General features: G+C 40.1%; 1 protein-coding gene across 1 annotated transcript in view; it reads right to left on the bottom strand.

The window, feature by feature from the left end:
* Window positions 1–531: 531 nt before the first annotated feature.
* The window catches only part of LOC136863472 (uncharacterized), a 208,900-nt gene continuing 191,934 nt past the window's right edge, over window positions 532–17,497 (bottom strand). The window contains exons 23-28 of the mRNA XM_068225952.1: window positions 16,564–16,794; window positions 12,220–12,370; window positions 11,863–12,139; window positions 10,944–11,056; window positions 7,428–7,572; window positions 532–1,551 (exon numbers count right to left, since the gene is read on the bottom strand). Coding sequence (XP_068082053.1) covers window positions 1,289–1,551; window positions 7,428–7,572; window positions 10,944–11,056; window positions 11,863–12,139; window positions 12,220–12,370; window positions 16,564–16,794 — 1,180 coding nt within the window. The 3' untranslated portion in view covers window positions 532–1,288. The remainder of the gene's footprint in view (window positions 1,552–7,427; window positions 7,573–10,943; window positions 11,057–11,862; window positions 12,140–12,219; window positions 12,371–16,563; window positions 16,795–17,497) is intronic.

Consider the following 17,497-nt stretch of genomic DNA (forward strand, 5'->3'; position numbering starts at 1 on the left):
TGTATGGAAGCCTATCACAAAGTAGCTGAGATCGTGATATCACTGGGCGAGCTATATTTGTCAGTTGGCGAATGCATCATCCACTTATCCAGACACGGCGCAGGGAATAACTGGCGACTTGATTGAGGCTCGCACTGTACTAATATTAATGTTATTGGCTTGACATCCAACTAATTACCTTTATGGTTTTCTGAGATGCTGAGTTGGCAGATTTTTCCCACAGGAGTTCTTTTACGTCCCCGTAAATCTATTGACACGAAGCTGACGTATTATAAATTCTAACATTATATTTGATCAAGTAAAAAGAAACAGAAATAAATAGGCTGAATACTTCCCCACTATGACAGTCACAAGTCACAAGTTTTGGCTACTCTCTATATAGCAACAACGCCCGTCTACCCAGGTACCTAACAATTTGTTTCATTTCTACGTAACAAGACCCTCATATCTCCCAGACACTATTTTTGTTGTTACAGTTGTTACAAGTATGGTGCAAGGGTATGTGACAGATTTCTTCTTACTGTGCTCTTATTAAATTACTTTTTTATTCAATTACAACTTACAACAGTACAATACATTTGAATTACTTCACTATATTTTTCTACAAATGAAGCTGATCGATTTTGGGAGATTAATTTTTGGCATGTCGTTGACAATTTACGTTAATAGTAAAAGGTACTATTACTCAAGAATCCCTTTCTATAGTCGTAAATACCATAACAACTACACTATTGATAAAGATTAAGACTTTGCAGTAGAATAGTAGAATACATTTATCGGTATTATGGTATTCCCAAATTTATTGACCCACCACCAAAATCCTGAATGCATAATACACAATACAACACGTATGTATTGAATGCAGGTGTCTTAATTTGAGGGGTAACACAGATACTTCATTACAACTAACTACAACTTAAAGCAGGGAAAGATACGTCAATTTAGGCTATATTTTTTTTAACACTAAGCGATGATTGAATGTGTAAGTGTTTAGGAATAATTTAAGAAGTAAAAAGGGAAGATAATTCAATTGCAATTGAATTGAGACACCTGCACTCTGAGAGTCTTCACACGCGTATATTGTCTATTTTAAAGAAGAAAGGGATGCTGGTGTAATACTGACACTTATAAGTAATTATCATTCGTAAGAGATGCTTACATAGTATCCTCCTGAATCGTGCTTGTGTTCTGAAAGTTCTTTTGAGTTTTGTTTTTAAACATTCAGAATTATTTTGACTATAATCGTAACACTATAAATAGAAAACCTAGTTTGCTTAGTACACAACGCTCAAGTACTGAGCTGATGACCTAGTGTAGCGAGTGTTGGATTTGGTGGAAGTCGCCCATACACATTTCTGAATAACACTTCCGGGATTGGAACAGGAGTAAAGTTAGTTTCAGATGCATCTAGTTTCTTCCATTGCTTCTTTCGTACTCGATAGAAAAATATAAATGCCAGGATGAGTCCGGAGTTGAACATTGTAAGAGTCAGTACAGCAGCAATGACGGTTGACTTGGGAGTACATACATAATCATCTTCTTGGCGTAGACCTGTAACAAGTAAAAACGATTCCATGTTTCATTATGGGCAAAAATAAAACAGAATAAGTTTCACATTCACGCGCACTCTGGTCAATCTAGTGAAGTCGTCTTATGCGCCCTCACCATGCAATGCACCGGTGCATGCACTCTGAGAGGCCCTGCGTTAAAGATATAGACATTCTTTTTTTAATTATTTAATTATATCAAGGGACTCATAAAACTCTGTCCAATTGGTCTCCATCACGTACGCAATTATCAAGAAACCGGTAGCAATTAAAAAATGGAACTATAATAATTTCACCCAATAGAACAACTAAGAATCGAGTGACAAGTTTAGTGATGTGCTTATTTTTAAAATCCAACGAGTACTTTTTTGGGATATTAAAGGGTTTCATATGTGTAGGCATGCGCCCCTCACTCTGATACTGCGTGACTCGCGCCTTGTTGAAAAACACACATACCTGGCTCTTTTCTCGAGAAAAACAACAGTATGATGTACAACATTTTGGAGTTTAAAAACTTTTGTTTCATTAATGTTGAATCAAAAAGAGACGAGAAAACACAGTGAAACTGTAATACTTGTTTTATTGTCCTTCTCAAGAGTACAAAGTACCGTACATCAAATGAAACCAACAACTACAAAATCCAATGAATGACATGCAAATATGCAAGGATGAAAATATAATGGAGAACGTTATTGTTGGGCTCTTTGGTCCTTCTTAAAGCCAACATGTAAGACCGATGTACTTGCAACAGGCAGTGGTCTAGTTGAAAATAAATTACTTTGGTATGCTAGCATACACCACCATTTAGACAGTATGGTTCAGGTATTTTTATTTTTAGGAGCATTGTTTTATTCTCCCCCTTTTCAACCACTTCCATCGCGCAGGGAAATGTACAGTCGGTGAAGAAGTGGCTGGGGTATATGTGTTTATCAACAAGCCGTGAGTCGCGCGGCATCAGAGTGAGTGGCGCATCTCTTTCTGTCTAATGCATACACGTATGAAACCTTATAATATCTCCAAAAGTACTCGTCGAATGTGCAAAATAAGCACATCGTTGAATTTATCTCTCGATTCTTAGTTGTTCTGATGGGTGAAATTAGTAGAGTCCCATTAAAGATACAATGTTGCTACCGGTTTCTTGGTAATACGTATGATGGAGACAACTTGGACATTATTTTGTAAGGCCCTTATTTTTTAAGGCCCTTCATACAGTTTAAGAATTTGAGAACAGAATGTCTATATCTTTAACAGATCAGAAGCTATTTGAGGTGGACAACTTATCTTTCACTCTTCACAACTTTCACTCGACACAAATACAATAACCTAACACTCGAAATATATACACAATAATTTTTCAGTCGATCTGCGAAGCAGTATTAGTATGGTTCAGCTGAACTACGATAACATCACCAACTGACTTGCATCTCTGTACTATTCACTCACTTCTCTCAACACCCTACAACAGGGAGAAGACAAAAGCAAATACGGTATCGCTTACTAACATTTTCTGTCTCGTCACAGGCGAAAAATAAGCAGTCATCGTCATAAAGCAGGCCAACATAAAGCAACAGTACTACATCAGACGATAATAGCCCTTCAACAAGAGATACTAGGTGTACATCAAGTGAGAGTAGGCCTACATCCAGCAATAGTAAGCCTACAGTGGTTGAAAGATAGACAAAACAAATGTGACAAGAGGTAGCACATGTAATGGTCGGTTCCAGATAATTGGAAAAAGAGTGGCATAAGGAACTGACTTGGCTGAAATACAACAGTTGAATAAGAAATGAATTTTGTGAATCGTGTGCTTTCCCCACCCCTCTTATTTATGACCTGAATTCAAAGAGTTCAAATTAAGACACATTAGCTTGAACTATTACGATACTTAGACTGTACACTGATAAGCAATTGAATTAGGGATGCCTGGCTAGTAGGATGTAGTGCCCTGTTTCGCCCTGACGATGGCAGTGACTTGGCGTGACATGGACTCATCAAGGTATCGAAGGCATTGGGGAGCCATACTGATCCACGATCACCGCACAATCTCCCATGATGCATGGAGATCATGAAAGTTGGAATTTAAGAGGACAAATTGGGGCAAATATTCATTTATAGGAAGGGGAGTTAGGGATTGGAATAACTTACCCAGGGAGATGTTCAATAAATTTCCAATTTCTTTGAAATCATTTAAGAAAAGGATATGAAAACAACAGATAGGGAATATGCCACCTGGGTGACTGCCCTAAATGCAGATCAGTATTTATTGATTGATTGAGATTGATCGGAGCAGGAACTAGAGCGCGGAGATCCCTCTCGATAGCATCTCACAAGGGAACTGTCCACACTGTCATATCGAAATCGACAATGAAATTTTGCAGAGATCATGAAGAGACCCATAAAATAGCGATGTGCAAAAAAATTAGCTGCCATTTCGAACTGGAAGGTTTCAAAATCTTGATACATAATTCATGTGACAACGCAACTTATTGGACAACCCTTGCTTCTTGCTGGCTGGCATGGCACACAGCGGAGTGGAGTCACAGTTGTGCCGGAGAGAGAGAGAACGAACTGGCAGGCTGCCATGCACCAAGGTCACTTTATTGTTACAGAACGGATGTGAAACATAGATGAGGTGCGTTAATCGCATGATAAAAACACAAGTATTTATGGCACCATGTACAACGATTATGCACTTTGAGGCCAAATTGTTCTTCACAGTTTTCTTTACTTGCTTGAAGGCAATATTTCACAGGCACTTTGAAATCGGGAGGTCTCTCCGTTGTATAATTGGTTGCAAACCACTAATATTTAATCATGTCCTTGAACCGTGGGGTAGAAAATTGAAAATGAATAAAGGACTGCATTTTCAGTATGCTGTTTCTCTGATAAAGAGATGGTCAAGAGATGGTAGGTTTAGACCCCACCGTTAACAGCCCTGGGGATGGTCGGTGGTTTTCCATTTACATTCCAGGAAAACGCCAGCGCCGTACCTTAATTAAGGTTATGGAGATTACCTTCCCAGTCCTAGTCCTTTTCCATCCTAGCGTTGCAGAAATCCTATATGAAGGATACAGGGAATGAAGGGCCTCACTGCATTTTTTTGGAAAAATGGCGATCTTCACTCCGTCTCCTGACGTTCATTTGAACTTGCTAGTGGGTGAGAAAGGGGCTCCCTCCAGAGAAATGAGCTGAAGTAAAAGAGCATAAAGGGGAAAAAGGGGCTCATTGACACACCTGCAGGGGAAGAAGGGGCTCATTGCATTCTTCTCGTGCTCAGTTTAGGAGCAGCAAGAGGTTAGCTAAACAGAACAGAAGCATTTGATTTGAGGAAAAGGAGACATAAGGAGAAATCAAAACTTCAGTGTGAATTTAGGGCAATTTGCTTTGACTGTGGAAAAAAAATTGGCTGTTCATAACATCTCCATGAATTATATCTACTACAGGATACAATTATCTATGTTTGCATTCAACGTCCATGTACTGTCCACTTCCAGAAGTGTTTTTTGTGGTATTTGATACATGAAGGCAAAAAGAGAAGTGACGATATATGGTCCTTGTTGCATCACTTCATGTACAACCATTCTAATTTAATGCACCTCAGTATGTTCGGTGACTCATTTAGTGGACAACAGGTGAACTTCACTTTCCTTTGGTTCCTCTTCAACATGGTAAACTTCGAGGAAAACCGTAATTTTTCCCAGTAAGGGGCCATCCCTATCTTGAGAACGATAGGAACATCAGTTTGGTGAATTCAAAAGCCCAAGCAACTGTTCCTAGTGACTGAATCTCTATAATCAAAACCGCTCGTCAGAAGCCCTCACAGTTAGACATTATGACAGCTAACCAGACAACGTTTAGTAGATGGAAGAATTTCTTAGATGAGATGCACGAAAAGAAATCACCATTTCCTTCCTACCAGTAACAGAGATCAAGATTCCGAGAGGACCGTTGTTGAGCTTCTAGATCATTTACAACGAAGCTTGGGAATCTGTCTCCATAGCAGCAGAACGGAAGAGACATGTTGAGTCCAATCCCGATGGCCAATTTGTCCTGCCAAAGGAAGCTTATGAAGGTAAATGTATCATTCCCTTCATGGTGTATTTCTCATCTTCACTTTATTACCCCAACATAGCACAATGCTTTTCTTCCTAGGAACTTTGCTCATACTGCCGAGAAGTTTATACACTTAAAAGATTTACAAGAGTTAGCTGTCAGTGGAGAGATGGCGTGGAATGACATTAGTAGACGAATAAGTTTGAGTGGTTACTTTAAAATTAAGAAAGATCACAATATGAAGATAAAGTTGGAATTCAAGAGGAAAAATTGGATCAAAATAATAAACTATAACCTGTGTTATGGGATGTGATGGACATAATAGTTACTAAAGTAATTGGTAAATTGTTGCAAAGTTTGGGCTAGGAAGACTTGGGAGAAAGGAGACCAGCTGTTCGAGTAAGTGGTATGTACCGAGCTGTCAGTGGAGAGATGGCATGGAATGACATCAGTAGACGAATATGTTTGAGTGGTGTCTTTAAAATTTAAAAAGATCACAATATAAAGATAAAGTTGGAATTCAAGAGGAAAAATTGGAGCAAGTATTCGTTTATAGGAAGGGGAATTAGTGATTGGAATAACTTACCAAGGGAGATGTTCAATAAATTTTCAGTTTCTTTGCAATCGTTTCAGTAAAGATTAGGAAAACAACAGATAGGGAATCTGCCACCTGGGTGATTGCCCTAAATGCAGATCAGTAGTGATTGATTGATTGATTGATTGATTGATTGATTGATTGATTGATTGTTATAAATGTTATAAAATATGATATTGTGCTTGTCAAGGGCTTGCAAATTGTTCATAGTTTGCTGATTGCTCTTGTTATTTTACCAATGATAATGAAAATAAATAATAATACAGAGACTTAAGATATTAGTTCAGTGCAGTGAGCCCCTTTTTCCTATATACGTACGTAGTCAGAAAATATTTTAATTATTTTTGCCTTATAGTATGTTAAAATTCCTTAATGAAAGCAAGTTACACAGTCATAATGAATGAACCAATATTTGTGAAATTCTGGAATTTAAAATCGATAAAAGAACAGGTTCTATGAGGTTTTGAACTTTAAAGTGCCTCTAATGAAAAGTTAGACCGGGCGAGTTGGCCGTGCGCGTAGAGGCGCGCAGCTGTGAGCTTGCATCCGGGAGATAGTAGGTTCGAATCCCACTATCGGCAGCCCTGAATATGGTTTTCCGTGGTTTCCCATTTTCACACCAGGCAATTACTGGGGCTGTACCTTAATTAAGGCCATGGCCGCTTCCTTCCAACTCCTAGGCCTTTCCTATCCCATCGTCGCCATAAGACCTATCTGTGTCGGTGCGACATAAAGTCCCTAGCCAAAAAAGAAAAAAGAAAAGAAAAGTTAGTAAAATGTTAATGATCCCTTCCTTTCCCTGTACCCTTCATATGTGTCAGTGCAAAATTTCACCAAAGTGAAATCTCAATACTGACCTCAACGAATTAGAAATATGCACACTAGTGCAGATGTACACTAGATACAGATTATAGCATACAAAGTACTACCTTTTACATGAACGAGAAATGAAACATTACATTAGGGAAAATATTGAACGAAAATTCCATTTTATAACAACTCGTATATATCGAAGAATAAAGCACTATATAGAATCTGAATGTACGGTGAGTTACACCACATCAGGCAAAATATAACACACGTTTCCTAAACCTCTTACATGAAAAAGGAATGGAACATAACGTTAGGGAAAGAACCGAGTGAATTTTCCCCTTTATGTCAACTAGCAAATATCGGATAAAAAAGCACTATATGGAATCTAAATTTATGGTGGGATACAAGGCTATACTTACTTTTATCAACTGTTGTCGCTGTGGAGCTGAATTCCTCCTGTATTCCGCTTCCCGAGCTGTCCAATATTATAGGTATCCGGCCTTTGTCAAGTCGATTCTTGTTTTGTAGAGACGGTTTAGGTATGGAGTCCTCGCCAACAACCAGCTGAAATATCATAAAAATGTTAATTAGTGAACTCGCTACATGGAAATACAATGGAACGAATTTGCTGGACGTTGTAGACCAGGAGGTACATTTTGACCAGTGAATTCCACTATACTGTTTACTGGAATATAAAGCGCCATTTGACGAATAAAATCTCAGGGTTTGCGTCTGGAGCGAAAAGCAGATCAATTTGTGTAGGTATAGTTCTCTCAATTTCCTCGTTAACAACTTCTTCTTGCTACTTGCTTTACGTCGCACCGACTCAGATAGGTCGTTAACAACTTGCGACTCAAATGTTAAGCAGCACCCCCCCCCCCCCCCCCCCCCGACAGTAACCAGATTTATGACTGTCTACAGTCGCCTCTATTGTAACCAATAGCAGACGGCAATAGCATGCTTGCTTTGTCACTGACAGTCCACGTGGAGTACTTCAAAAGCGTGCCGGTCCTGAAGCCGGCTTGCTTGTCAGGTCTGAAGGTCTGAAGTGTTGCACAGCTGCACACTGTTCTGTCCAGTCTCGCTGCTCACTCTTAGAGACTACGTCCTTAAGGTAACCCATGAGTGAAATTCAAAAGTATCATCATTCCACTGGTAGAACCTCGCTTCTTGCTATGGTATGCGTTACCTATGTAACGGGACGGCCTACTCTTGCTAAATGCGATTGCTGTAAGTACATATTAAAAGCAAGCGAATGTTTGACTGTCTGGATGGGAGTTAAAGCATTGAGCACAAGGGAAGGGGTATTTATTGACGTAATACGTTCGCTCACAGCAGGGAATTCGTAAACTTTCCGATTGCAAGTTGTTCGTTGTTATTGAGTGGAGCAGGGATGCTATATTGACGAGTTGTGTATATGCTGCTAAAAGGGATTTCTTTTTGTCGGGTTACATGCATGACACAATTCCCGCAATACAGCCTGTTTTGCGTACGTTAACACATCGCTGTTTATAATGAGTTAAAACATAACCGAAATGGCATATCTAGCATTTAATTCGGTTAACCAACGTATCTGATAAAAGGTACGGTGAGTCTGCTAAGGAAATGGCAGGTTTGCCTATAGTGTAAGAGAGATAAAACAGCTCAAAATTTAAAATGCCAATTACCGTACCTCAAAAAAGTATTTGTCACCTACGTTGAATCCGATTAGGACGGCAGTATAGGGCTTTGTGTGGAACGAGCAGATGGGTACTTTGAACACATAAATAAAATGTATTGCACAGGAATGAAATGGTACTGTTTTATTTACTTCTTCTTCTTCTTCTTCTTCTTCTTCTTCTTCTTCTTTATATGTTTATCCTCCAGGGTCGGTTTTTCCTTCGGACTCAGCGAGGGATCCCACCTGTACCGCCTCAAGGCCAGTGTCCTGGATCTTCAGACTCTGGGTCGGGGGAAACAACAGGGGAAGATGACCAGTACCTCGCCCAGGCGGCCTCACCTGCTATGCTGAACAGAGGCCTTGCGGGGGGGGGGGGGGGAAGATTGGAAGCGGCCGTGGCCTTAAGTTAAGTACCATCCCGGCATTTGCCTGGAGAAGAAGTGGGAAACCACGGAAAACCACTTCCAGGATGGCTGAGGTGGAAATCGAACCCACCTCTACTCAGTTGACCTCCCGAGGCTGAGTGGATCCCGTTCCAGCCCTCGTACCACTTTTCAAATTTCGTGGCAGAGCCGGGAATCGAACTCGGGCCTCCGGGGGGTGGCAGATAATCACACTAACCACTACACCACAGAGGCGGACCTGTTTTATTTACGTTTTTCTTAATTCCAATACTCTAGGCTTTCTCCTTTAGAGTAGATTGTCCCGCTGCTCAGATAAATCAAAGAGGTTCTCGAAATATTGGGAATTTGGACTGAAATTCTCCGTACACGTGTTACTTTTGGCCACCCAACTTGCTGAGCTGTACAGTGACTGCAATAAATAAGGTAGATGAACTCTACATCCATCTTATAGCCAGTGCCGGTTATTTACAACATGCATAAGAGGGTCATTTGATTCCAATCTCTCGATCCTCCAGTTACCTACTGTTAAAGATTCACTACTTTCGGTATATTCTCTATAGACTGCGTAAGAAAGCATACATTTTATTACTCTTCCTGGCTGAGGCGGCAGCGCGCCGGCCTCTTACCACTGCGTTCCGTGGTTCAAATCCCGGTCAATCCATGTGAGACCGGGCGAGTTGGCCGTGCGCGTAGAGGCGCGCGGCTGTGAGCTTGCATCAGGGAGATAGTAGGTTCGAATCCCACTATCGGCAGCCCTGAAAATGGTTTTCCGTGGTTTCCCATTTTCACACCAGGCAAATGCTGGGGCTGTACCTTAATTAAGGCCACGGCCGCTTCCTTCCAACTCCTAGGCCTTTCCTATCCCATCGTCGCCATAAGACCTATCTGTGTCGGTGCGACGTAAAGCCCATAGCAATCAATCAATCAATCCATGTGAGATTTGTGCTGAAAAAAGAGGATATTACTCCTGTTTTCGCTATCATCTTTCATTCCAGCAACACTCCAATATCAGCTCATCTGTCAGTCAAGACACGCCAAGAGAAGTGCGACAGGCTTCGGCAGCCGGCACAATTCCTTTCTTCGCCCCCGTTCCTGACCCAGTCGAATGACTGGAAACAGGCTGTGGAATTTTATTTTCAATGATACTGGTTATTTGTGTGACACTTACGAAAAGGAGCAGGGCCTACATATTAGATATCCTTAATGAAGGACAATCTGAAATCATTCAAGGAACCCAGTAGGCAAGGATTACTAACAAGCTTGTGAAAATGAAAACCTACAACCTGCTTTCCAGTCTTTGACCAGGTCAGGGATGTAATGAATGAATCAATCAGATATAGGCTGTTATTACGATGGGGTCGCCACTCTCAAAGTGATTTACATTAATGACTGATAGATGCTATGAAATGAGAATGGAGAGTGTTGCTGGAATGAAAGATGACAGGGAAAACCGGAGTACCCGGAGAAAAACCTGTCCCGCCTCCGCTTTGTCCAGCACAAATCTCACATGGAGTGACCGGGATTTGAACCACGGTATCCAGCGGTGAGAGGCCGACGCGCTGCCGTCTGAGCCACGGAGGCTCTAACATGCTTCTAACAGAAGGAAAATAAATATCCTTTAGTATTTCTGAGACAACTGTATTTGTTTAATTTATTTCAAGGTTAATATTTTACTTTAATTGCTCCTACAAGCAATGAATAAATAGCTGTATACGAAGTTTGCATTAATCTTTAGTTTGAACAACATTATTCTTTATAACGAGTTATGCAAGTAACGTCTTCCTTCCGGTAAGTGTGAGCGGGGCTTCAGCGTCCACGTGCATTGACAGTTCTCATTTTAAGTTCTAGTTAGAAATTATTTGAGTACGTACCCGAAGCTGGAGTGGCAGTTCACTTGGGAGCTCGGAATCTTGTGGCTTTTGGGTTGAAGTTGAGGAACCTTCAGTCAGGTCAGTAACGTTCCTCATATCGTCCTCTTCTTCATCTGGAAAGTTGATAATACGTACAAATATATTTCAAAAACTATTCAGTAGTTTCTCGGATTCAACAAAGTATTTAATCCATATCTGGCCTATATTTCAACTTTAGAACATTTATATTACTGTATTTGTATTTTAGTAGGTGCGTCAGGGGATTGGACACATCTGACTCAAGGTCTCATGTTCACAAATTCGAACCCGACCAACATAGTCAGTTTTTTTGATGAGCAAGCAAAAATCATGGCACACTATATCGTTGCTGACATCGATATTGTAACAACTGTCTGGGGTCGGCAAAAAGTGTGAATTAACCCACATTTTATGGCCAGATGCCCTTCCTAACACCAACCGTATGTGGAGGGATGTACATACGTATTCACTATTGCGTGTTTGTGTTGTGGGTAGTAGAGTCAAGTGTTGCATGTACATGAAAATGTGTATTAAGTAGATCAGAAACACCCAGCCCACAAGATATGGGAATTAACCAGATGCGTCTAAAATCCCTGGCATGGCTGGGAGTCGAACCCAAGGACTTATGAAACGAACGCCTCTATAATAACCATTCAGCTTATGAGCCTGACTGGGAAAAGAACAATCAATTGCAGAATTTGAATGAAGTCCAAGTTTAGAATGACTGGGTCCTACATGAAAAAATATATTTCTGAGATTTATTGCTCAAAAAATCTTTCTGTTGAGTGAAGTTCACACTCAGGAATTTCAGCGTACAAACTTAGTAGGAATAACCTGAAAGACTAGTTTATTCCTTGAAAAAATCAGAAGAAGTACAACATAGTTCTGGAAAGGTAGATACCTGGTTCTTGCGATGTTACTACGTTGGAATCTTCGAAGGAAGCGGTAGGCCACGTTGTTACCTCGGTACTACTTTCTTCAGTGTACGTTCTTCCTACATCGCTATCGGTCCCTTCACTTTCAAGTGTTATGATTTTCTCACTTTCTTGCTCCTCCTTCTCTTCACCATCTAATTGAACGTTTCCATCCTTCGTTTCTTCTAAGTTCTTCAGTTTCTCCGTAGTGTTTACTGCTCTCCTCTTTCTTCCAAAGGAAGGGACGCCGTTGCTACAGCGTATCTGTTAAAGGAATGAATAATGAGTTATTGGAGCAAATAGCTAATTCCTGTGATTATGTTGTAATGAAACTGGTCACTTACCGGGTCACAGATGTCCTGACAGAACTGTACAGTAGCCACGAAGTTAACGGTGGCCGTGGACGGGAAACGAAAGGCCTTGAAGTCCGCAAACAAGTCTCTCGTACCTCGTTCTAGTTGCAGAGGGGGGAAGATGTTTGGATCTCGTGGGCAGCTAAGAAAGAAAGTCCCATAATTAGCTTGACAGTAGTCAAGGCATTAACATGTGAAAGGCTGCACCAGCCAAAATTTTCAATTTTAGGTTTTTCATCGAAGAGATAGTAAATGGCCATGCCAGTGACACAGGGAAGGTCGTACATCCATGTGTAATCAAAGGACATTGAAAACGTGTCCGTCAGATAGCGTTAATTCGTAAATGCACAGCAGCTTGTGCGGAGAGGGTAGTAACTCTACTCCGCATTGCTGGTCATATTTAATGACTGTCAAATCCAATGTGCAAATATGGGCTGATAACTGCGCAGGTGGAATACGAACCGGATGATTTTAATGATATTGATGCAAATCATTGAAAAGAACTATTTTGATTCTGTGGACTCGAAAAATTTCTGATTCTGACTGTCCATGCGGTATTGTAGAGAAGAGAAAACAATGTAAGACGATGATTATAAAGAAAAAAGTGGTAAATTTTCAAGCCTGATAGTGCCACGATGCCGAAAGATAAGGACTTCTTCTTCGACTTTGTAGCAGAATGTGACAAGTTTCTAAACATAACTTGTATGGAAATGAGCACTTTCAGCTGGTTAGACTCTCAAGAGCTGATTTTACTTCGATTAAAATAGTCATTTAATCACAGGGAAATGTAGGAGGAGCACCGAAATTCTCTAAAAGAACAGTTAATCGAGGCAGTCACTAAGCTATAGAGCACCTTGAACACCTTGAAAGAAAGCCAGTCACCCATGACGCCAAATAGAGACTCGTTATCCGTTTGGTTTTCCTGGATATAACATTAATTCCGGTTATGATGAAGGAATGCCTTCTATGTTCTACGTACAGAAAATAGGATTTCACATAGGAATTTGGGCAGAATTTTCAAATTCCATTTGTAACATAATGTGAGTGTATGCCCTCCATCGCGAAGCATTTCCTGTAATCATAAATAGCCTTTTGATTTCCCTGAAGAAAGAAAATTTGGGAGTTACTACCTTTCCTGTGTCAATGCCTCAGTTATCAGGAAGTGTACTGTTTACCTATTAGCAGTTACAGGAACCAGACAAGGCTACAGCCTTCACCCTTTTTTCTCATAGCTTACACAAATCGTTTACAGAAAGGTTGAAAATACTAGGGTGGGAGTCACTTTGAAGGAATTTCTGTTAATAGTTCGGATTATGTTGATGTTGTAATGATGAAAAATTGTAGTCCAATATTTCGGAACTTGAGAAAAATTTTATTGAATATGCATAGTCGTCCTCAGCCTATAGGGCGTATCTCAGTTTTTAATTTTTCTTTCTTTTAGTCGTAATAATGTTTAGGGGTCATTCCACTAATTTATTAAGCAAAATACCTCAAAAGTTTATTGAAAGCAGTATCTTGCTTTCCTTAACAATGCAGCTATAACTGAGACTACGTAAAGAAGTCCAATTAGTAGGTCTATAAATACATAAAATAAAGCCATTACACTTTGATTTAAACAGTGATGCGGTTTTTAATTTAGAAAATTGCTCTTTTCTCAAACGTTAGAATTGTTACCTTCTAGGCGTACAATGGCAGTATAGTAGTATAAGAAACAGTATTTACAAGAATAAAGTTTTGTCACTAGGAAGGAGAACTCGGAGATACGAATCTGCAGAAAGTGAGGTGAATTTTCTTTCAAGATGATGAAGGGAAATTGAATGATGGAGTAGTTAAACCTTCACACTGTATCCACACTTATGAATCAACGGCAAATTTTATTATGCGCGTGAGGTCGCAGTCAAATCCCAAACATCTTTCTGTTTTCCAACAGATTTTTGGTGTGCAGGGATGAAAACTGGTTTGACTTTAGATATATTGTTCATCAGAGGGAGATAATACACCTGAGGGTACTCGTGATGTCTCATGGGCCGTACGTACGATTTGGCTAGCGATGTTTATAATGTAAATAGTGTCCAAAAACTAGACAGCATCTTGTTGCACTATTTTTGGATCTCACGATGACCTAGATTCACTGTGGTAAAGATTATCCAAGTTCTTGATAGCGTTCCTGAAGGATACTAAACTACTTAGGCAGGTTGGTGCCCTGTAATTCACGTAGATCGTATGGAGGGTGAGATCGTGCTTATATACCTCGTTCCGTAGGTACGCTGTAAGAATATGATCCAGAGAGCATGAAGCTCACTGTCCTCCTCCAAGAATAAATTTAAGGTGATGTGGGGACCACATAACAATGTACTCCTTGACACTGCGCACATTATGTACTACCATTTTTCCTCCTAAGCTGTGTTCCAAAGGTCATCAAAATATTTTACCGTGATCGTCAAGGGTAAGAACGCCAACATTCAATCGATCGTCTCAAGCCTGCCTACTTTATAACTAACGGAAATGGACAACATCATCTGGAAGTAACAGATCCTCAGACGAACTCTCATGCTAAACCAGCGGAGAACAACCAGCAACAGAAGACTACTCGTTTTTGGGAGAACTGTCCATTTCCCTTCTCGATATTTGTAAGTTCTGAAGGGGGAGTGATGTGTGAACCACATGATAGTTTAATCCTTGACATTGTGCACACTATGTAGCCTACTCATTGGAGAGACGAAATTGTGACGGAATGTTTTGATGTCTCAGGAGATTTGTTGTTACGACTAGATAATCATTGATAGTTGCATCAGAGTGTAGTAGAAAATTAATAAGTACTGCATTATACTAGTCCCCTACAATGATACCAGCCTTGTGGCATTTTCATGTTGGTAAGAGCCGCTATACCCCCGCCCCAACCCCACTCACCCTCTTAAAATGTCAGTAGCATGAATGATCGTACAGGGTCACCAATATGTTGCAACTCTCTACCGTCGTACGAGCATCTGTGTACAGCTATTAGAGGACACAGTCCTTACCTGTACAACAGTCCCGATACTGCTGGCCTTCTGCCATCACCTTATAATTTTGACACATGATACGGTGGGTCCGTTCATTCGTGTGGTTTTTACCTTACTGAGAGCCTACCGTCAGCACGGAACGATTTAGACCTGGATTTATCGAGCAATATAATATTTTTTTCACTATTGAACAGTCCATCCCTGGATGACTAAAGAAGACGACATTTCCAGTTTGTAGCTGATACTGTACAACGGGAACTCATGCAGGGCGTCTGCTTGCATAGCCCATCCTTGCTTATCTAACAGTAGACTCCCAACATCCATTCAGTGTTGTAGTACGGAAAACACTTTTTCCATGCCATTTCGACTCCACTGGTTTAACTTAATACTAGCAGTTTCCCGCTGGCTCCGCCCGCAATTTACAAAGTATGGTGTTGTTCGTTACTATCCTCGCGGATGTATTTGCAAAGTTTTGACTTATTAATGAAATAAAGCACATGATCTGTTGTGGTACAACAAAACACTTGAAAATACATCACACAAAGAAATTGAATTAAATGTTCCTTGGAACAACACTACGCGCTGAACTGTTTAAAAGTCCTTCAAAGATCTTCGTCATGGAGACAAATATACTCATAGCTTTTCTCAGAATCTACCAATTTAAGTAGTTATTACTTCAAAAGAACGTGCTTGATCCATTCAGTGTTTTAGACCAAAAAAATACTGCGTACCTCAATTAGAACGAAAGATATGATTGCTTTAATGAGAAAAATGTTGAAGAAATGAGACGTCAAATTGAATGTGCACTCGCAACTTTCCTCAGAACCAACCAATTTGAATAGTTAAGAACTGAAATGAAAGAGTTTGATCCACTGAGTGTTCTTAGGCCAAAACGAACTCCGTACATCAATTAGATCCAAAGATATGATTGCTTCAAAGAGACAAAAAAATTGAAAAGTCAAATAATTTGAGGAAGGCGGATGTTAAAGTGATTTATAGTACCTGATGACAAATCTGTGCATGAATACCTTTCAGTTAAAAGAGAAATGAAGGAAATCGACCGGATGGAATGGCCGGACTGGCTGACTTTAGTTTTCATCAATTTTTTTAATATATAGAATATTAATACCTACCAAGAGAAAGAGAATGGAAGCCAATCCAGCAGTAACAGTTCGGCGGAAAATAATACAGAACTACTAAGGAACAGATACTAGTTTCTATAACTATTTACTGGATTGAATTACCATCCTCTTAGACCATTCAGGATGTTAACATCTGCATTTTAGATCTATGTTTCTTTCAATTGCATAAGTAAACAAATAGATGAACGTACCCTACATTATCAATAAGCGTCAGTAGTTCTCCGTTGTCTGTTCGGGCCTCCAAATTACGGACGAAAATACCAAATGCACTCGTAGGATCAATCTCAATCTTGAGTTGGAGCTCCTCTCCCAGTCCAACGACGGCTGCCTCTTGACCATTTCGAGTCACTATTCTCATGCGAACATTTGGAGTTGGAGCTGTGTTCGTGACGATATTAGTTCCCGATGGTCTGAAGGGAACTCTGAAAACGAGAGATGACATTGTTAATGCAATGTTATCGAAAGGCACTTCGAATGCTTAAAATGAGCTTCCAGTAAACTGGTCTCCTAATCTACCGTCATTCTGGCGAAGATACAATGACCAGTACCGTATATCTATTTTCTGAATTAAATCGTTTGATTGTGAAGGTTGTAGAGGAGACTCTCATGAAACAAATGTTTAGAAATAAATTGGTAGGTACAAGCTCAGTCAATAAAAACATCCAGATCCATATTTTCATGTTCTTAAATTATATTAAGGGGCTCGTGAAACATGAGATGATTAATAACAGAGATATTGATACCAACATTTTTCTTTAAATAAAACTATTTCCTCCGCCAGTACAACAGTGTTATATGTATGATTTTTGGTGCGTCATCATCCCAAAGGGTGGTTTGATCTTCAACAGATCTGCTGTCCGCTGTCATAGGAAATCTATACGTCGTTAAATAGGAGGGAGGTAGTTTCCCGTTGCTTTCCTCGCTGAGTCTGAATGTGCTGTTATATATATCCATTTGCGAAGCCCAGTGAAATGTAAACACCCACTGACCCTATGGGCAACTCTTTTACACCATTCCTTACAGGAAATGGAACTTTGTTGCTAACATTGTTCATATCTCTGTTACTTTCATATTGTCAAGACTAAGGATGAGTTTGAGGCAGAAAAATGAAAGCAACGAACTTGA

The sequence above is a fragment of the Anabrus simplex genome, chromosome 2 (assembly GCF_040414725.1).
Source record: "Anabrus simplex isolate iqAnaSimp1 chromosome 2, ASM4041472v1, whole genome shotgun sequence".
NCBI lineage: Eukaryota > Metazoa > Arthropoda > Insecta > Orthoptera > Tettigoniidae > Anabrus > Anabrus simplex.